Source organism: Pleurodeles waltl, chromosome 9 (genome assembly GCF_031143425.1).
Source record: "Pleurodeles waltl isolate 20211129_DDA chromosome 9, aPleWal1.hap1.20221129, whole genome shotgun sequence".
Taxonomy (NCBI): Eukaryota; Metazoa; Chordata; class Amphibia; order Caudata; family Salamandridae; genus Pleurodeles; species Pleurodeles waltl.
Window position 1 is genome coordinate 681,095,751 of NC_090448.1, and position 22,400 is coordinate 681,118,150.

The following is a 22,400-nucleotide window of genomic DNA, read 5'->3' on the forward strand; positions in this document are numbered from 1 at the left end:
CCAGCTCTTGTCTACCTGCTCATCTACCACGAGTACGAACGCCGGCGCAGACGACAACGGTGAGTACTGCACCTACGACACAGGGGAGGGGGGAGGAGGAAAGGTTACGTGCACACACATACGCGATACACCCACCCCCCCAACCCACCCCCCCCAATACCTACACACCAATGCAGAGCAACAAATCAGAGTGACACCCCCCAAACCCCCCGGAAGAATGCAAAGACATAATTAAAAGGAAGTTTCAAATTTATGTATAAAATAGGTTCATTGAAGTCATGGTAAATATGCCATATGAAATATACAAAAGAAATAATGAACATAGTGCAAAGTATAAACATAGTCAATAAGTCCTGCACAGTCCGTTAAATATCCACAGTCCGTGGGCCAATGTGTACAAACACATGGGCAAAGCCCACACAGGAGACCGGATACCATTGGAGAGAACACTGCAGGGGCATCAGATGATAAAACAACAGGCACCTCAAGGGGAAGGGAAAGGGGGGCACCTCAGCCACATGAGTCCACGACGCCAGATCCACGAGGGGCCTCCATGCCCACTGTAACATCCTGGGGAGTGCAAAGCCACAGTCCATCAGATGGATAACCGACTCCACTGTTATTGGAGGAGGCATGGTGCCCAGAGTGCTTCGTGAACACCTGCTCGACACAGAACCGGCACTGTCAATGGACCAGCGGTGCTTGAGACGGCGGTGCCCAGCGGAGCGGTGCTTGAGACGGCGGTGCCCAGCGGAGCGGTGCTTGAGAGGAAGGCCCCAGCGGAGCGGTGCTTGAGATGAAGGCCCCAGCGGAGCGGTGCTTGAGATGAAGGGCCCAGCGGAGCGGGGCTTGAGAGGAAGGCCCCAACGGAGCGGTGCTTGACAGGAAGGGCCCAGCGGAGCGGGGCTTGAGAGGAAGGCCCCAGTGGAGCGGTGGTTGACAGGAAGGCCCCAGCGGAGCGGTGGTTGACAGGAAGGGCCCAGCGGAGCAGTGCTTGACAGGAAGGGCCCAGCGGAGCGGTGCTTGACAGGAAAGGCCCAGCGGAGCGGTGCTTGACAGGAAGGGCCCAGCGGAGCGGTGCTTGAGATGAAGGGCCCAGCGGAGCAGAGCATGAGATGAAGGGCCCAGCGGAGCAGAGCATGAGATGAAGGGCCCAGCGGAGCGGTGCTTGAGATGATGGGCCCAGCGGAGCGGTGCATGACAGGAAGGGCCCAGCGGAACGGTGCTTGAGATGAAGGGCCCAGCGGAGCGGTGCTTGACAGGAAGGGCCCAGCGGAGCGGTGCTTGACAGGAAGGGCCCAGCGGAGCGGTGCTTGACAGGAAGGGCCCAGCAGAGCGGTTCTTGAGATGAAGGGCCCAGCGGAGCGGTGCTTGACAGGAAGGGCCCAGCGGAGCGGTGCTCTTCATGGCGGGGCCCTATTCAGCGGTGCCTGTCTTGGCGGGGCCCTGTTCAGCGGTGCTCTTCACGGCAGGGCCCTGTTCAGCGGTGCCTGTCTTGGCGGGGCCCTGTTCAGCGGTGCCTGTCTTGGCGGGGCCCTGTTCAGCGGTGCTCTTCACGGCGGGGCCCTGTTCAGCGGTGCCTGTCTTGGCGGGGCCCTGTTCAGCGGTGCTTGTCCTGTCTTTCAAGGGAGCCAGACCTGGCCAAGACTCCCCGCTTAGTCGCCCTCCGACCTTGCAGTAGCGGGGCCCTCCTGTGATGGAGTCTTGGGCCCGTGGGTGTCGTCCGTCACACCCGGTATGGGGCTGGTGGGGCCCTCTTGGTGCGCTCGCCTGCTGCATGTCTTCTCCGCCCTGCTGCCCTTGCCCTCCTTCGCTGCAGCTCTCTGGCCCTTGCCTCCCTTAGATGATGTGGCAGGTGACGGGGCAAGGCCACTCTCCTTGGTGGCAGCCGTCTCAGGCTTTTCGCGCCGGCCCTTAATTTTTCTTGTCCTCTTCCCAGGGGGTGGGCTGGCTGTCCCCTTGCTGCTGGCCGATGTTCCTTCCCTAGGAGCTGGTGGACTCCAATAGCCCTGCACTATGGTGATACTAGATGCAGGGCTGGTGGTGGCTGAGGTGCTCTTTGGACTCTTACCAGATGGAGGGGGTGGGTCAGGTGATGCAAAGAGGTTAATTTTGGAGAGGAAAAGTTTTTTAGGAGCAATGGGAAGGGTAGGTGCAGTGGGTATGGGAGTGGAGGAAGAGGATGTGGTTGTAGGAGAGTCAAGTGTGCTGTCTTTGGGTGCAGGTGCTTGGGCTGGAGGCTGTCGTGAGGTGGATGGCTGTTGGGTGGGTGGCTGCCTGCGTTTGTGTGGTTTGGAAGAGGGGTGACAGACACAGTGGGAGAGGACACAGGGGACGTGTAAATGGCAGTGGGGGTGGTGACTGCACGTGTGCTGACTGTAATGGAGGGTGTGCTGGTGATGGAAGTACTGGCTGATGGTGGTGTGCATGCAGGTGTGAGTGGAGATGTCACAGGGAGGGAGGAGGGAGACGAGGAGGAGGGGGACACAGAGGTGGTAGTGACTGTTGGCATGTCTGCATCTGGATGTTGTTTGTGTGAATGCTTGTGGGATCTGTGGTGCTTATGTCTGGATGAGCTGCCCTTGGGTGTTGAGGTGTGTGAAGGCTGGTCTGATGGTGTGGATGGGATAGGCTGAGGAACAGGAGACTGGGACTGGGTGGAGGGAGTTAGAAGAGGGAGGCTGGAGGCAGGGACAATGGCTGCCGTCAGTGCTGAGGCCAGAGCGTTGAACGATCGCTGATGGGCAGCCTGACCCGAATGAATGCCCTCCAGGTATGCATTGCTCCGATGCACCTCCCTTTCTACACCCTGGATGGCATTCAAAAGGGTAGACTGCCCAACAATGATGGTCTGGAGGAGGTCAATGACCTCCTCACTGAGGGCAGCAGGGGTAACTGGGGCAGGGCCTGAGGTGCCTGGGGCGAAGGAGATGCCCACCTTCCTGGGTGAGCGGGCATGGAGCGAAGGCTGAGGGGCTGCTGGGAGGGCGGGGCTGGTGCGCTGGGTGGCGGCTGTACCTGTTGTGGCAGTGGGCACGGATGTTGCCGCCACCGCAAGGGAGCTCCCTTCCGAGGACGTGTCGGTGTCGCTGACGTCTCCACGGGTCCCCGTTGTGGAGCTCACCTCGCCCTCCGTCTCACTGGTGAACTCGGAGTCTGTTGCGTGGCCCTCCGGGGCCATGTGAGATGCAGCTCCCTCGTGCGCCGATGCCACTTCTCCTCCGCCTGATGATGCTAATGCACACATGCACAGGAAGATAAAGAAAATGGGTGGGGGGGAGAAATGAAGACAGGTTGAGTGCATGCATTGGCAACACTGTTGGCGGAGTCCCCTGCACTACGCTGCGCAATCGGGGTACACTACTCAGTTCTTGTGACTAGGCCTACAGGTCGACAAATGGCCTATGGATGACAAATGCACACATGGGTGATGCAGGACCATGGATAGCTGTACTTGGCACCCTACAGAGGTGGGGGCGGGGGCACAGGGCCATGCCTAACGGAGGGGACTAGCCTACAGAAAGCGCCCTGGCCTTGAGTTACCCGCAGCCCTCCTCCCAACCCAGACACCTCCACTGCGCGCAAAGATAGCAGAATGTGCTGATACTCACCCCCTTGTGTCTGCTGTGATGTCCTCACATGCCCATCCAAATCGGGGTAGGCCACCGCCAGGATCCGGGACATCAGGCGGGTCAATTGGCGGCTGGCACCCCTCCTACGTTGGGAGGCCATCCCCAGCAGAGACTTTGTGGTCTTTCTGGTCCCGCGGCGGATGTCCTCCCACCTCTTTCGGCAGTGGGTGCCCCGTCTGTTGTGGACCCCCAGGGCCTGGACGTCCTTGGCGATGGCACGCCAAATGTCGATCTTCTGATGGGCGCTGACCTATTTGACATGTACAGGGTGGGAAAGGAAATATCATCACTTTTCTGCATGGTCGATGTGAGTGGCCCCCCCTCCCCAACCTTGCCATGTGGCACATGTTCCCATCTGTCGTGCGTTGCACTCCTCATTCGCTCCCCTCCCCACCATCTTACATACACCCCACTCAACACAGGCATAGCCCATTCAGCGTGCACCCTGTGTACTAACCTGTTGGTCTGGAGGACCGTAGAGTAGCGCATACTGGGGGAGGACCCCATCAACAAGTTTCTCCAATTCCTCAGATGTGAAGGCAGGGGCCCTTTCCCCAGTCGCAGCAGCCATAGTATCTCCCAGACCGAGGTCACAGCAGCACTTGCAGTATAGGTCCTCTCCTGTGGATGATCAGGTCTCGAGTGATTAATCAGATAGAAAATGGCGGTCACGCCCCGCGGCGGTGCGTACCGCGACCGCCGGCGCACATCGTCATTGGCTCATGAAACCCATAGGGTGCAATGTTAACCAATGCGGCTTCGCACCGCGGTCTTCGACCGCCTACCGCCACGGTGTGCCACGCCAGCGCATTGACCTCACATCCCACTGTCACACTTCACAGGTCAGGCAGCCGCCATTTCCAGGGCCCACATGGCATAATTTCAACTGCGTCACACAGGCCTAGGCCGTGCATTGCCACTCATACAAGCCTTTCAATGCATTGCGATTCTTTTAATGTGCAAGCTGTGTGAACGAACCTGTGGTTTGCTTGACTTTCTGCTCCATGTTGTCCTTCCTAGGCACCGTCCGCTGGGACTTGCGGGGAGAAGGATGAATCCTCCCGTGTACCGACCGCTGGTGGACCTGTCGACAATGGAAGAACGAAATATCATACTTACATACCGGCTTGACAGAGCAACTATACATGAACTATGTGCCCAGCTGGAGCCAGACCTGATGTCCCCCATCCGCCAACCCACAGGGATTCCCCCTCTGGTGCAGGTTCTGTCAGTACTCCATTTTTTGGCAAGTGGGTCGTTTCAGACAACAGTGGCCATATCATCTGGGATGTCTCAGCCTATGTTTTCTAAGGTTTTGTCCAGAGTGTTGTCTGCCCTGATGAAATACATGCGGAGCTACATTATTTTCCCTGAGGTGGGCGAATTGGCTACAGTGAAGGGTGATTTCTATGCCCTTGGACATATCCCCAACATCATTGGGGCCATTGATGGGACCCATGTGGCTTTGGTTCCCCCCAAAGACAGTGAGCAGGTGTACCGAAACAGAAAAAGTTATCATTCGATGAATGTCCAGGTGGTCTGTTTGGCTGACCAGTACATCTCCCATGTAAATGCCAAGTTCCCTGGGTCAGTGCATGACTCGTATGTCATGCGAAATAGCAGCATCCCTTATGTGATGGAACAGCTACAGAGACACCGTGTGTGGCTAATTGGTGACTCTGGTTACCCCAACCTGTCGTGGCTACTGACCCCAGTGAGGAATCCCCGGACCAGGGCAGAGGAACGGTACAATGAGGCCCATGGGCGATCTAGGAGAATCATAGAAAGGACCTTCGGGGTCCAGAAGGCCAGGTTTAGGTGCCTGCATATGACAGGGGGATCCCTCATGTACTCACCAAAGAAGGTGTGCCAGATCATCGTGGCCTGCTGTATGCTTCACAATCTTGCATTGCGACGCCAGGTGCCTTTTCTGCAGGAGGATGGTCCAGATGGTGGTGTTGTTGCAGCTGTGGAGCCTGTGGAGAGTGAAGAGGAGGAAGACGACGGGGACGACATGGACAACAGGGATACAGTCATACAACAATACTTTCAGTAGCACACAGGTAAGAAACAGCCACCCCAATTTACATTTACTTAAGGCCTCATGCGTCTCCACTGTCTGTGTTTCCCCCCAGTTCCTGTTAACTGATTTGTGACTTTCCCTTCCCTTTTCAGAGCTGTATGACCCACTGCCTGCATTCAGCTTTGTTTGCCCATGGACTAAAGCTTATTGAAATTGGTATGTTGTCATCACAAAGTAACTGGACATTATTGAACCGTTATGTGTAATACATTTGTTAAGAATACAAGCAGACTCCTGTTTATTTAAGTGGAATAAGTGATTTATTTTAAGTGCTAGATATAGGTAAATGATTGGGAAGCGTGGATGGGTGGGGGTGGAGTAATGTCCATGGCAGAGTCCAGTTCTCAGTCGCACAGGTGCATTGTCCATATGCCTGTGGAAGGATGGAGCAGGGGCAGTTCAAGGTTGGACAGGGTGACAATGTGGGACAGTGGGATGACATCAGGGGGTATCTTAGGCTGGCGGGGGGCTTGCAATCCTACTCTGTCTTCTTGTGAGATCTCAGGTTCCGCTTGCGGGGTGGTTCTTCTTCTGCAGGAGGTGGGGTTCTGGTGGCCTGTCGTTGTGTGGGGGCCTCCTGTCCACTGGCGCCGGCGGAGGTGGTAGGCTGTTCCTGGCCTGGGCTAGTGACAGGGGCCCTTTGGGGTGCCACATGGTCCCGCAATGTGGTGACGATCTGGGTAAGAGCCAGGACGATGGTCCCCATTGCGGAACCGATGTTCCTCAGTTCCCCCCATGAACCCCATGTACCATTCCTCCTGCAGTTCCTGGATCTCCTGGAACCGGGTCAGTACCGTCGCCATCGTCTCCTGGGAGAGGTGGTATGCTCCCATGATGGAGGAGAGGGCCTCTTGGAGAGTCGGTTCCCCGGGCCTGTCCCCCCCCTGTCGCACAGCAGCCCTCCCAGTTCCCCTGTGTTCCTGGGCCTCTGTCCTCTGGCCGGTGTGCCCACTACCACTACCCCCAGGTCCCTGTTGTTGTTGGGGTGGTGGGTCAACCTGGGTGCCCTGTAGTGGTGGACACACCGCTGATTTACGTGCCCTGGAGACAGAGGCATGGGCACGCTGGGGGGGAGCTGCGCTGGTGTTCCCAGAGGGGGTTGGGTCTGGTGTAGCCTGTGGCTGTCTGTGGGGAACCGACTGTCCAGAGGTCCCCGATGGGCCGGGCTGGTCGTCTGGCTCCAGGGAGACAGAGCTGCTGTCATCGCTGGGGGCCTCTTCAGGGGGTGGGATGGACATCTCTGGACCCTCTGTGGCGGTGTGGTGGCGTTCGGGTCCTGCAGGGGTATAAAGGTATGGTTATTGCTTCTGTGTGTGGCATTTCGTGTGATGGGTGGGTGTCCGTGTACCCATGTGCAGGCATTTCCTTGTGGGGGCTTTTGTGAGGGTGGCTTGTGGGGGTGATGTGTGTGTGCAGTGGGCATGCTTTGGTGATGGGTGTCCATGCTTTGGGGTCGCATGCAGGGCTTGGTGTTGGGATGGGTGGGTTGTGATGGTGAGGCTTTTGCTAGGGGTTGGTGTGATGGGGAGGGGGTGAGGGTGGGGGTATGATTTGGCATTCAGGTGGGGTGGGGGTGGGAAGCAGTAGTGAAGATTTGCCTTACCAGAGTCCATTCCTCCGCCTACTCCAGCGAGGCCCTCAGAATGCAGGATGTGCAAGACTTCCTCCTCCCACGCGGTCAATTCTGGGGGAATAGGTGGGGGTCCGCCGCCAGTCTTCTGCACCGCTATGTTGTGCCTTGATACCATGGAACGCACCTTCCCCCGTAGGTCATTCCATCTCTTCCTGATGTCCTCCTGATTGCGTGGATGCTGTCCCACCGCGTTAACCCTGTCCACTATCCTTTGCCATAGCTCCATCTTCCTGGCAATTGTGGTGTGCTGCACCTGTGCCCCGAAGAGCTGGGGCCCTACACGGACTATTTCCTCCACCATGACCCTGAGTTCAGCGTCACTGAACCTGGGGTGTCTTTGGGGTGCCATGGGGTGGTGTGGTTGAGGTGTGGGGTGGCGTTTGTGGTGATGAGTGTGGTGCGTGTGGTGGTGTGTGGTGTTTGGTGCGTGGATTCTGTGTGGGTGATGGTGTTGTGTGCCTCTGTGTTGTGGGATTCTCGATTCTGTGCTCTGTCTCTAGCCTTCGTCAATGATTTCGGGTCGTAGGGGCTTGTGGGTGATGTGGGTGTGTGTTTTATATTGTGTTGGGTGTGTGGGAGTGGTGTTAGTATGTATATCAGGTGTGTGTATTTCGAACTGACCAATGTGGCTGAGTTTTCTATGGGTGTGTGTATTTTGACCGCGGCGGTGTGTACCGCCAATGGAATACCGCGTTTGAAAGACCGCCGCGTGGATTTGTGGGTCGGAATGGTATGGGCGTATTTCTGTTGGCGTGACGGTGGAGGTTTGGTCAGCGCCATTTTTTCGCTGACCTTTGGTGTGGCGGATTATTGAGGATGTCGGGTTTTCGGCGGTTTGGCAGTTGCGGGTCAGAATGACCGTGGCGGTTTACCGCGGCGGTGTTATGGCGGCCTTCTGCCCGGCGGTAAGCGCCATTTACCACCGAGGTCAGAATGACCCCCTTAGTCACCTACAAACTAAAGTACTGTCACCCTGAGACCAGCAGTCTTGCTCAGAGCAAGAGTCCAAACTACGACATGGCGCCACCAACGATGGTGTTTAGGTACTAATTTACGGTTACCCTGACTATCACTGTCTCACAGACAACAGGTACCCTCAGTACCATTATACGGAGACGTCCGTGGTCTTTGGGAGAATCCTCCTCAGCTGAACAGGTAACACCTAATTACGCTGTAGGTTGTTCAAGCGCGAACTCATCAAAAGGAAAAGCTTCCCCTATTTTTTGGTGTTCCGTTTCTCTAAACAACTCTGGCTAATACCATAGACATTCCTGCAAATGCTAGACATGCACTTACACAACATTTAATAGCGCATGGCCTTACAGAAGAGGGTGGTGATGTTACTTTGATCATAGAAGCGACTGAAGCCTACCAAACAGAAACGTTTTACTGTTGGGTTATCTTTCCTGAGGCTGACCAACGAACGCACATATTTCACACATATGACATTGCGAACGTACCCGTAAGATACGAAGCATACCAGTATCATGAAATATCGCTCACATATCAAGAGCATCAGAACTGGTTTGAAGGCGCCCTACCACATGTACTAAGACGGGTGAGGCTAGGTCTTTTAAGTAATGAGGGACTTACATGGCCTATGTTTGCCACATATACACCTCACCCAGGCATACAGAATATGCCGATCGCAGATTTACGAATATTATATAATGAATTAGTGGCATTATATAGACGATTGGTTCAGTTCGTAATGCGAACATTGAACACTACACCAGCGCGTCCAGCACCACCGGTAGCTGGTGGTTATCAATTGGCTACTGGGATTAATCCACAAACAGTGCATACTATTATGGGTAAAGTGCCCACAGAACGGGAAAAAATACCGTTCTGGATTGCCCAAAAAACAAATCAGCTGGAAGCTGTGTTCCCCCATACGGGCCACAGGAAAAACATAGATTGCTCACTATGTGCTTGCCGTTTGGGATGGTACCCTCTGTGGATGAATGTGCCACATGGGGTACAGTCTTTGCTGCCGTTTATACTACCACACATGGTAACCCTACACTTGCCAGTTTACCGGAAGTGTTAAAACAAATACAAAATGAGCATGGGGCTGCACCGGCCCTGGATCTGGGGATGAAATTGATGCGTAACTTTGACGCCGTCTCCTCGATAATACTAAGTAATATTACTGGCAATACGCCAGCGTCTCTGGGAAACTCCAAATATGGAACAAGAGAGACAGCTACCGAAAATAATTTCCGATACCTATACTAGTATAGGACGGGATATTTTGGGAGCCAAACCTAAAAAATTGGAATTACCAAGTACCACCCATAAGGAAGGTACAAAACAGGCACAAGAGGGCTCTAAAAAACACTGGGACAAACAAAAAGATTTCAAAGACAGTAGAAATAAAAGAGCTGATTCTCCACATCCGGAGTGCTCTGAAAGGAGGTGTAATCTCAGAAATAGAGATAACATTAGAACTCCAGACAGATATACTGATTCACGTCCTTCTCGTTCCTTTCAGGACGCACCGGATAAACGTAGCGAGAGATGGGGCCGTCAAGATCAACGTCCGGAATACGTGAAAGAAAAAAAAGACTTGCCACAGTCTACCATTAAAAAAGAAGAAAAGACTCCTCAGCAAAAACCACAATTAAAAAAAGAAGAAAGTGGCAGCATTGACTGTTAAAAATGCCAGCAGTATTGAGAACACTGTTGAGGAACAAGAGGTGGGCCGTGACTCTGTTGGACAGCGCGGCAGAGGTCACGATATGTCGCCAGAGTCTGAAAGATCATCTGGTTGCGACAGCAACTAGCGATTACATCACGGTTGAGACAGCGGATGGCCGCGTTCTCCCACCCGATCGGGTTTATGATTTAACAATTCAGATAGAGGGAGATGTGGAACGCATTATTAGTGTGATATTTTGGGATGAACTTACTAGTGATATCCTGTTGGCCGAGAGAGACTGGCCACCTGAACATGTTCGCAAGCTCCCACATGGGGAAGATGTCATTTTGCCTTCTTTCTCCGATCTTGTTCCGGAGGCAGACAAAAAAGCCTATGCTGCTGAATGGGCTTTAGCGCAGGCACCTGCATTATACCGTAATCATGTAGGTTGGGACAAGGACTCTCCTTGTCATGTTATTCCCGTTAGGTCAACACCGCACCCGCAACAACAATACCCTGTTAAGCATGAAGCAAAAGCTCCGGTGACGGAAATACTGTCACAACTTGAGTACCAGGGAGTGATTGACCCCTCTACATCGGCAATGAATAATCCATTATTTCCCGTTGCAAAACCAGATCTTTCATATAGAATAGTGGTTGATTATAGACACTTAAACAGTCATACTCGCACCTATGCTATACAAAATTCACACGGCACAGCACTGATAAACAATATAGTGCGTAAAAAATATAAAACTACATTGGATATATCCAATGGGTTTTTCTGCCAGAATTTAGCACGTGAAAGTAGGGACCTAAGTGCGTTTTCATTTGGCTCTCAGAAACGCTTTTGTCGTTTACCTCAAGGCTATAAAAATAGCCCAGGACTGTTTTCAGCCCGTGTGACATCAATTTTGCACGAGCTTGATTCCGATGCATTATCCTATGTGGAGGATATCTATCTCACTGACGACGCCCCGACATTCATCTAGCGAGGGTCGATCGGATCATTTTGGGATTTGCAGCCTTCGGTTATAAATTTAATTTTAAGAAAAGCAAGATAGCCTTTCTTAGTGTATTGTTCCTGGGATATGAGCTATCAAACGAGGGGAAGAGCCTTGCCCCGCACTTCCTAGAAAAGTGTGCTCAACTACAGCCTCCGAACACACTTAAGAAATTACAGTCATTACTGGGTTTCTTTAATTTTGGCAGAACATACATTCCAGATTATGCAGAACGCATCAAACCACTTTATGACTTAATTCAGCCCAACTTTTCTAGCAGACGATGGACGATTGAACACACACACATCCTTAGGGACATAGAACGGGGCATGCTAGAAGCTAGACACTTATACACACGTGACAATAAAGCAAATTTGGTCATCAGAATTATTGCTGGTGCCCTTGGATTTACTTACGTCACCTTTAATGAGGGTGACACAGTGCTGATTGCCTATGAATCACACTTATACTCAAATGCTGAAAAACGTTTTGCACCCACACAAATTATTCTGACAGCAGTTCAGATGGCCGTCATAAAGGAGAGGCCGCTTGCCCAGGGGAAAAGCATTATTGTTGTCTCCCGGTGCCGGCCTTAGAGGCTGTCACTAAAGCGAGCGTTCCAAACGCTAAGGCATTACATCCACGCTGGATTCAATGGGCAACGTCTCTGACCGCCACTGATGTTGATTATGTGTTTGATCCAAGACTTCAGACGCAAGAATTTCTCCAGTATGAACAGGAGTACCCCGCGCCTCTACATATCTTGCCAATAGACAGTTATAATACCATCATTTATACTGACGGGTCGGCTCAACCGGCTGTAGGTACTAAACATCAATACTCGGCAGCTTGCGCAGCCGTGTGCGGGATAATGGAAGACGGAGTTTTTGATCCTCACAATACATACACGCCGACCTTAGGGGACTGCACAGCGCAATTGGCTGAGCTTAAGGCTCTTCTTCTAGCGCTCGAACATACTGAGCCGGGAACCCAGACTTTGATCGTCTGTGATTCATATTACTGCGTCCAGTCATACAATGATTATCTCAATCATTGGAAACTGAATGGGTTTAGAGATTCTAAAGGGAACACCATTAAACACAAAATGTTGTGGGGAAGGGTGGCTGATCTTAAGAATAAGCTACCATGTGTCCATGTAGTTCATACATTAGGACACCAACGTGTAGGAATACACGTTGCCGGCAATACATTGGCTGATGAAGCAGCCAAAGCATCAGTAGCTACGGCTTCTGTGGCTGCAGTGACTCGTTCTCGGACGAGGTTGGATAATGAAATACTGATTGCCGTTAAAGCTTCGGCTGCAGGCAAGACCCTTCCGAAAGGATACCCTACGAACTATACTTACCATATCAGTGCACAGAATGTAGCTTATGCCACAATTCCTGGAGTTGGTGATCGAGTAATCCCCAATGAAGATCAGAGATTAGAGCTGATTACGGCCGCACACGAAGGTGTCGCTTCTGCACATGCTGGTATACAGGCTACTATAACAATTCTACAACAACGATACTGGTGGCCTGGTCTATGCAGATAGACTAAACAGTATGTCCTTTGCTGTGACATTTGTCAGCAGATTAAGGGCTCGAATATCAAACGCCCTCCGCAGACATCCCTCTTAGTGTCAGACAAGCCACTCCAATGTGTGTACCTGGACCATTGTGGTCCCTTACAGCCTGATGGTGCATACAAATACATTTTAGTGGCTGTGGATTCCTGTTCTAGATTCCTGTGGGTATGGCCACAGCGGTCGGCTGACGCCCGGACTGTTATAAAAGATTTGCTGATCTTTATCGGTACATATGTGGTTGCAGCATTCCATTCGGACCAGGGCCCTGCATTTGCCTCTAAAGCTTTCAGGGACACCATGAGAACGATGGGTGTTGAACTCCATTACTCCTCACCATACCATCCCGAGGGAAATTCAGTCGTGGAGAGGCGGAATCATGATCTAAAGCAGTCCTTAACAGCTCGAGTATTAGGTTCAGGCCGCAGTTGGTTACATCACCTATATGGGGTCCAGAGAGCACTAAATAATCTGCCAAGACGGTCCTTGGGGGGAAAGTCTCCATATGAGGTTCTGTTTGGGACACCTATGTTTGTCCCCGATCTTGATGCCCCTGGTATGGTGGCAGCAGAAACACCATTTGACATGAAGGAACGTCTCACTGTTTTACAGGAGCTTCAACAATTTCGTGATGATAACTCATCTGCAAGTGCTGCCACCTTGGGAATAAGGGAATTGGCGAAAACTTCAACTGGCTGGATTCCTAATGTAGGGGATCTGGTTCGTGAGAAGTTCGCTGTGAAAAAAGAGTTCGGTCCATCATACAGGGCACCTGTACCGGTCTTGGGGATAAAAGGCACCAGGACTGTCATCCTTCCACCATTGTCTGGTTCTAAATCGAACAGATTCATCTCCATTGATGACATCAAATTACACCATGTGGCCGATTCTTCACAGTAGACCAGGAGGTCCCTTGGGTTGTTCCCGAACCCCTCTCACTACCCAACAGGACATCCATCTACATAGTAGGATGAACATCACTACTACTGACTATGCAACTATGTCAACGAACACTTCCACGGCTAATAACGTTGTCTATCAAGAACCTCCACGAACGGTGGATCGGAATTCACCGGGTCCTGTGTTTGCAGAGACTTCCTCTGGCTATTTCGTAGACATTGATGATTTTTCTTCAGATTCATCCTCAACTGAGACTGACAAACTTTCGAGAAGTAGCAAACTGTATCGATGGCTTACAAAGAACTATTTGATCTACCCATGGAACTACCTATGGTTCTGTTTGACATTTATTGCATTATTTTTATGGATTGGTTTTGTGACTGTTTTCTTTTTACTGATTAATGGTCACTATATTGCTGATCGCTCCTCTGTGGAGCCTGTTGATGGAATTTTAACACCACATCATTCTTCACATAAGGTCCGACGTGATTTGTCCCCTGTCAATATTACAGCTATTCCAATAACTGATGGGATTGTGTGGGACAAAGTTCCGTTCGATATATACGGGCCTACAGAGATAATTCAAATACCATACGTGTTCAAAATTTCAATGTCTGATGTTATTACACCTAATGTTGTCTCTGATGATTGGGATGTCCAAACAGTTGATTTAATGCTAGCTGAACTGAAGGACTATTCCGCTTTTGGAAGTGATGATGTATATGATTATACAATGAATTATGGGGAAATGTTCTGCTATAACAATTGGGGACATCACTACCTACACCGTGCAACTAGATATAGGCCTCTCTTGAACTACACACAATGGGAACACTGTTCAACACCACAGGTGGGGAGTCCAAAGTATTACAGTGACAAATTTACATACTTTTCTGGGCATGATACAAAGAAAGCAGAATCTTATTATTTTAAAATACCTCCGGCACAAATTAGAAAACTTTTGCTAACAGATACGAAACTGATTTATTCAGATCCCTTCGTTTCCCGGCTCTCGATTGAGGGTTATGAATATTGGAAAGACACTATTGATTTGAAAAGTGTATGGGGGACACAGGATTGGCAGATACAGGGTAGGGAGGCTTTGTTTCGAGCATGCCTGATTCCTGTGCAAATGATTTTCTTAAATGACACTATTGAACAGACATCATGTCTAGGGTTAGCGAAAATTAAAGATCTAAACACGCCCAGTCTCCCTACTCCGACAAAATGTAGAGATTGGCAACACTTTCTTAATGTCTCAGAAGACAGTCTAGATGCAATGGTTAAGGCTGGTGCCTATAATTCTTCACTTTCCCGTCCCGGCGGATGGTTGGTATGGCCCACCGACACTGATGAGTGTCAAAAGCGTTTTTTGAACTCTTCAGGGGTTTTTTCCATTCATAGGCCTGACCCTCGCTTCCTATCAGGTCAACATACAGGTATAATTACAACATACAGTGTGGGTAAGCTGTGCCAGCAATGGGTGCAGACAAACACTTTAACAGCGGTTAAGCAACACCTGAACACTCTTTCTGACAGTATAGACTTACAGGATTTCCTATTAGGTCCTAGGAAACAACGCTCGAAACGGTTTTTATATGCTATGTATAATGAAATTTGGAAACTTTCCCAGATTGAGGCTGCTGCACGTTTAAGGCAACTTGATAAGGAGAATTTGGAAAAAACATTAGCTGTTGTTGACAATGGCATGAACACGCTGTCCAACAGGATTTATTCAATATCAAATATAGTGTTGTCTGCTATTGATATCACTCAGACTGACTTGTCCCGGTTATATCATGGGCAAACACAGCTACGTTCCATCAGGCAGCTGGGTTGGACATTACAGACACTGAAAAGTGGCCACATTCCATGGAAGTACATTAATGGGAGTGAACTATTCACTGCTTTTAATTTTTCCAGGGAACAAGAGACAATGGTTAAAAGGGAGGCTCGTTTCACCCTGCTTCAAGTAGAGAAGTTAGATAAGTTGCCCTTCACGGTAGCAGAGAGGCCTTCAACTATCTGGCTCTTACACAGCATTATTAATTTACCGATTTCGACCTTTCGTTTCTCGAGCTGCCTGAAACATCTTGCAGTGGGACGATATGAACAGCTATGAGATAGCTTTATTAAGGAAGAGTGGGAGTTGCCCTTTGACTATAAATGTCTGAACGGTGAACAGGAGGTCTTTCTTAGCGGAAGTGAATGTGAGACTGCTGTTTGTCATTCTATGATATGCAAACAGGTGTCTCTTCACGGTCTTTGCAATGCGGGGGTCGCAAATTTGGCCTGTTTTCTGAAGGGTACTCCCGTCCCCTTGATTCGTCCAGTGTTTCATGTACTTTCCAATGGAAGTTATGTTCTACTGAACGATGAAAGCTGTTGCGGCTTGCGACCTGGAATTGCCTACGCAATCTCAGTCACGAAGGTCGTTACGTGTTGTGGACATGTTTTGTTTCCCCCCACACGAGAGATAAAAGTATCTGTAATGTGGCCCCACATAGATACTATTAATGTGAACTATGACAAGTTGAGTAGACTAAAGGCGCTATTGTTTCAGAAACAGGTCGCCTTGACATCCGCAAAAGAGACGTATGCTCTCCAGATTGCGAGATCATCAGCCGAGATACAATCCCTTTTAAATACCGATTTCCCCAAACACTTTGGAGAGCTGGTATCCAGAATATTCAATGCTTCAAGCACAACTGGGATTGTTCATTTCTTTAAGGCTGTCGGGTCTGGTTTCGTGTCCATCTTCCAGACTGTCTTCCGAATCATCCCATCAGCCATCCATTCTCTCTTTTCCAGTGTGTTGGGTGGCTTTCAAATTATTTTGGCTTTAATTGGCGGACTACTACTTCTATTTCTTCTGATTCGCGGTGGTTGTTTCTTTCCAGCAGCACAGAGCAATGGAGCCGCTCCCGTCAACCCCGCTGTGCCGTGAACGCATGGTTCGGATCTTCGGTACACCTTTGCTGGTGGAACTGAAGTTTGACTGGTCGTTGTCATTCCGGCCTCTACTCTGGTGTGTACAACTGGTCTTCCGCTGCATATGGTGTTTCTTTGAACATCTGCCTATGGTCTGTCTCGCTGTTGCACCAACATCTCCTGTGGACCACGAACTGCTGATGTCCCCGATGAGGGTTCATACACGGTCATGCCCCTTGAGACTGAGGTTGCTCCGTGAGGCCACCTATGAGCCTTCTGTTATAAGATCTAACATGGATGAGGACACTGCAGCGAATATCGATACACCGGTGAATGTGGCTCACTTCTGCTCTGTGGATCCATTTGTCCGTCCAACAATAGATTTCACTTCGGGCGATATTGACTCATTTTTGAGGTCCTTGCCAGGTGACTTCGATGACATTCTTCAAGATCCTGCGTATAACACATAATTCGATTAATTTGCTTACCATTTCCCGGTTCCAAAATATGCAATTATACTAAACGTTTGCTGTACTTGTCATAGTTGATATTAACATCTCTGTATGTATTTTTGAACTAATTTTAACACACAGCAATTATAATTTTTTTGTTGTTAGCTACATTTATTAGCTTGTTTTTCTGTTTTACCTTTGGCTTTTAGTTCAGAAGCAGCTTTTTTAGCGTTTGGGTTCATGTGCCTTCATCATACCTGTTACGGCAATGGGGAGGGTGTAGTGAATCCTAGTTTTTTTTAACGGGATAACAGGAGTTAGCTTAGCCGTAGGCTTGTAAACTCGTGCCCCCGTCACCTAGTGACTTTTAACCTACTTAGCTTGCTCTGTCTTAGTCCATTTAATTATTTATTTCCTTTAAGATGGCGGCCTTGTTTATAGTTAGGCAACTTGTTATGAGTCTTATTATCCGTGTCACTGCGCCAAGGCGTCAAGATCAAGCACGAAAGACAAACAAACAGTAGATGTTCACACTTAGGGATTTTCCCTCTCTATACTTTCGAGGGATTTTTTATATTAATTGCCGTCCCAAGCATGCCTGTTATCTATTGTTTTGAATAACACCTACGTCAGGGGACCTTGTAGATCTGTATAAATACATCACACTTTAGACAGATAATCTGAGGGATTCCGACCAGAGGGCATCGCCACCATCGCTGATACCGATGCTGCAGTCATCTTGACGCTGACCCAGTCTTCGTGTCCCTGCGGAGTCTGAGATAGAGACCTCATTCCAAGGTAACAAGGGTTGGGGGCTCCTCTCATGGACACGGCTTTGGCAGATTAGGTTTAACAAACCCAGTTCTCTTTATAGGTAGGAGGTTAGACCTATTCTCCTTAGGGTACTAGGGCTTATTCCATCTTATACATATACATATATTTCTTTCATATATTGCACAATGGTGGGGGTCTTTATAACAATGACTCTCTTCTTCACAATACTGTTGCTTGGTATATTCATTATCCTAATCATTGCAGTTCATGCAACTTATCACAAATTGCAGTTATGTTGAATAAAAACTATTATAACTTCACTGCATCTGTGTTATTGCCTTTGTTTGTATGAGACATAATAAATCTGTGAGAAAAGGGTAATTTCCGTTTAAACACGACAACCCTGAGATATCGTACTTTGAGTCCATGCGTAAGCGATTGCTACAAATCACCTTTTACTATTGTGTTTCTGGTGAGGTACTGCTAGTGAGCCGGTAAGGTTTGGACAACAGTTACAACTAGTTGTAGGAAGAGACTTAGGGGGTAATTCTGACCCCGGCCGGCGGCGGAAGCCGCCGGCCTGGCTGGGACCGCCAGAATACCGCTGCGTGGTCAGAAGACCGCCGCGGGTATTCTGGGTTTCCCGCTGGGCTGGCGGGCGACCGCCAGAAGGCCGCCCGCCAGCCCAGCGGGAAACACCCTTCCATGAGGATGCCGGCTCCGAATGGAGCCGGCGGAGTGGAAGGGGTGCGACGGGTGCAGTTGCACCCGTCTCGATTTTCAGTGTCTGCATGGCAGACACTGAAAATCTTTGTGGGGCCCTGTTACGGGGGCCCCTGCAGTGCCCATGCCATTGGCATGGGCACTGCAGGGGCCCCCAGGGGCCCCACGACACCCCATACCGCCATTCTGTTCCCGGCGGCCAAAACCGCCAGGAACAGGATGGCGGTATGGGGGTCGGAATCCCCATGGCGGCGCAGCTGGATTCCTTCTGACCGCAGCGGTACAGAATGCCCATGGGAGCACCGCCAGCCTGTTGGCGGTGCTCCCGCGGTCGTTGGCCCTGGCGGATTTTACCGCCAGGGTCAGAATGACCCCCTTAGTCACCTACAAACGAAAGTACTGTCATCCTGAGACCAGCAGTCTTGCTCAGAGCAAGAGTCCAAACTACGACAGTTGCAGGGGGAGGATTCCGTCGTCCCATTGGAGATTTCTTCAGAGCTCCTAGTGCAGAGAGGAGGCAGGCTACCCCCACAGCATGCACCACCAGGAAAACAGTTGAGAAGGCGGCAGGATCAGCGATACAAGGTTGCAGTAGTCGTCTTTGCTACTTTGTCGCGGTTTTGCAGGCTTCCTGAGCAGTCAGCGGTCGATCCTTTGGCAGAAGGTGAAGAGAGAGATGCAGAGGAACTCTGATGAGCACTTGCATTCGTTATCTAAAGAATTCCCCAAAGCAGAGACCCTAAATAGCCAGAAAAGGAGGTTTGGCTACCTAGGAAGGAGGATAGGCTAGCAACACAGGTAAGAGCCTATCAGGAGGAGTCTCGGACGTCACCTGCTGGCACTGGCCACTCAGAGCAGTCCAGTGTGCCAGCAGAACCTCTGTTTCCAAGATGGCAGAGGTCTGGAGCACACTGGAGGAGCTCTGGGCACTTCCCCTGGGAGGTGCAGGTCAGGGGAGTGGTCACTCCCCTTTCCTTTGTCCAGTTTTGCGCCAGAGCAGGGCTGGGGGATCCTTGAAGCGGTGTAGACTGGCTTATGCAGAGATGGGCACCATCTGTGCCCATCAAAGCATTTCCAGAGGCTGGGGGAGGCTACTCCTCCCCAGCCCTGACACCTTTTTCCAAAGGGAGAGGGTGTAACACCCTCTCTCTGAGGAAGTCCTTTGTTCTGCCTTCCTGGGCCAAGCCTGGCTGGACCCCAGGAGGGCAGAAACATGTCTGAGGGGTCGGCAGCAGCAGCAGCTGCAGTGAAACCCCGGGAAAGGTAGTTTGGCAGTACCCGGGTCTGTGCTAGAGACTCAGGGGATCATGGAATTGTCTCCCCAATGCCAGAATGGCATTGGGGTGACAATTCCATGATCTTAGACATGTTACATGGCCATGTTCTGAGTTACCATTGTGACGCTATACATAGGTAGTGACCTATTTATAGTGCATGCGTGTAATGGTGTCCCCGCAAAGTCCGCATTCTGACCCGCAACTGGCAAACCGCCAAAAACCCGACATCCACAAATGTCCGCCACACCAAAGGTCAGCGAAAAAATGGCAATGAACAAACCTCCACCATCACGCCAACAGAAATACGCCCATACCATTCCGACCCACAAATCCACGCGGCGGTCTTTCAAACGCGGTATTCCATTGGCGGTACACCCCGCTGCAGTCAAAATACACACACACATAGAAAACTCAGCCACATTGGTCAGTTTGAAATACACACACCTGTTACACATACTAACACCACTCCCACACACCCAACACAATATAAAACACACACCCACATCACCCACAAGCCCCTTCGACCCGAAATTATTGACGAAGGCTAGAGAGAGAGCACAGAATAGAAAATCCCACAACACAGAGGCACACAACACCATCACCCACACAGAATCCACGAACCAAACACCACACACCACCACACGCACCACACTCATCACCACAAACGCCACCCCACACCTCAACCACACCACCCCATGGCACCCCAAAGACACCCCAGGTTCAGTGACGCCGAACTGAGGGTCATGGTGGAGGAAATAGTCCGTGTAGAGCCCCAGCTCTTCGGGGCACAGGTGCAGCACACCACAATTGCCAGGAAGATGGAGCTATGGCAAAGGATAGTGGACAGGGTTAACGCGGTGGGACAGCATCCACGCAATCGGGAGGACATCAGGAAGAGATGGAACGACCTACGGGGGAAGGTGCGTTCCATGGTATCAAGGCACAACATTGCGGTGCAGAAGACTGGCGGCGGACCCCCACCTACTCCCCCCAAATTTACCGCATGGGAGGAGGAAGTCTTGCACATCCTGCATCCTGAGGGCCTCGCAGGAGTAGGCGGAGGAATGGACTCTGGTAAGGCAAATCTTCACTACTGCTTCCCACCCCCACCCCACCTGCATGCCAAATCATACCCCCACCCCCATCACACCAACACCTAGCAAAAGGCTCACCATCACAACCCACCCATCCCAACACCAAGCCCTGCATGCGACCACAAAGCATGGACCCCCATCACCAAAGCATGCCCACTGCACACACACACATCACCCCCACAAGCCACCCTCACAAAAGCCCCCACAACGAAATGCCTGCACATGGGTACACGGACACCCACCCATCACACGAAATGCCACACACAGAAGCAATAACCATACCTTTATACCCCTGCAGGACCCAAACGCCACCACACCACCACGGAGGGTCCAGAGATGTCCATCCCACCCCCAGAAGAGGCCCCCAGCGATGACAGCAGCTCTGTCTCCCTGGAGCCAGATGACCAGCCCGGCCCATCGGGGACCTCTGGACAGTCGGTTCCCCACAGACAGGCTACACCAGACCCAACCCCCTCTGGGAACACCAGCACAGCTCCCACTCAGTGGGCCCATGCCTCTGTCTCCAGGACACGTAAATCAGCGGTGTGTCCACCACTACAGGGCACCCAGGTTGACCCACCACCCCAACAACAACAGGGACCTGGGGGCAGTGGTAGTGGGCACACCGTCCAGGGGACAGAGGCCCAGGAACACAGGGGAACTGGGAGGGCTGCTGTGCGACAGGGGGGGTACCGGCCCGGGGAACCGACTCTCCAAGAGGCCCTCTCCTCCATCATGGGAGCATACCACCGCTCCCAGGAGACGATGGCGACGGTACTGGCCCGGTTCCAGGAGATCCAGGAACTGCAGGAGGAACGGTACATGGGGTTCAGGGAGGAACTGAGGAACATCGGTTCCGCAATGGGGACCATCGTCGTGGCCCTTACCCAGATCGTCACCACATTGTGGGACCATGTTGCACCCCAAAGGGCCCCTGTCACTAGCCCAGGCCAGGAACAGCCTACCACCTCCGCCGGCGCTAGTGGACAGGAGGCCCCCACACAACGACAGGCCACCAGAACCACACCTCCTGCAGAAGAAGAACCACCCCGCAAGCGGAACCTGAGATCTCACAAGAAGACAGAGTAGGATGCAAGACCCCCGCCAGCCTAAGATACCCCCTGATGTCATCCCACTGTCCCACATTGTCACCCTGTCCAACCTTGAACTGCCCCTGCTCCATCCTTCCCCAGGCATATGGACAATGCACCTGTGCGACTGAGAACTGGACTCTGCCATGGACATTACTCCACCCCCACCCATCACCGTTTCCCAATCATGTACCTATATGTAGCACTTAAAATAAATCACTTATTGCACTTAAAATAACAGGAGTCTGCTTGTATTCTTAACAAATGTATTACACATAACGGTGCAATAATGTCCAGTTACTTTGTGATGACAACATACCAATTTCAATAAGCTTTAGTCCATGGGCAAACAAAGCTGAAATCAGGCAGTGGGTCATACAGCTCTGAAAAGGGAAGGGAAAGTCACAAATCAGTTAACAGGAACTGGGGGGAAACACAGACAGTGGAGACGCATGAGGCCTTAAGTAAATGTAAAATGGCGTGGCTGAATCTTACCTGTGTGCTACTGAAAATATTGTTGTATGACTGTATCCCTGTTGTCCGTGTCGTCCCCGTCGTCTTCCTCCTCTTCACTCTCCAA

The 22,400-nt window shown here is 51.1% G+C and overlaps 1 protein-coding gene across 5 annotated transcripts in view; it reads left to right on the top strand.

The window, feature by feature from the left end:
* KLC3 (kinesin light chain 3) overlaps window positions 1-22,400 on the top strand; it is an 819,248-nt gene that overhangs the window by 674,143 nt on the left and 122,705 nt on the right. The window contains exon 11 of one of the 5 annotated variants that reach the window (XM_069207764.1): window positions 16,379-16,911. The exons of 3 other annotated variants lie outside the window; for them this stretch is intronic. In XM_069207764.1, coding sequence (XP_069063865.1) covers window positions 16,379-16,879 — 501 coding nt within the window. In that variant the 3' untranslated portion in view covers window positions 16,880-16,911. Of the gene's footprint in view, window positions 1-16,378; window positions 17,955-22,400 lie in introns of those variants that run through there. One more of the 5 variants, XM_069207760.1, reaches the window with a different exon arrangement.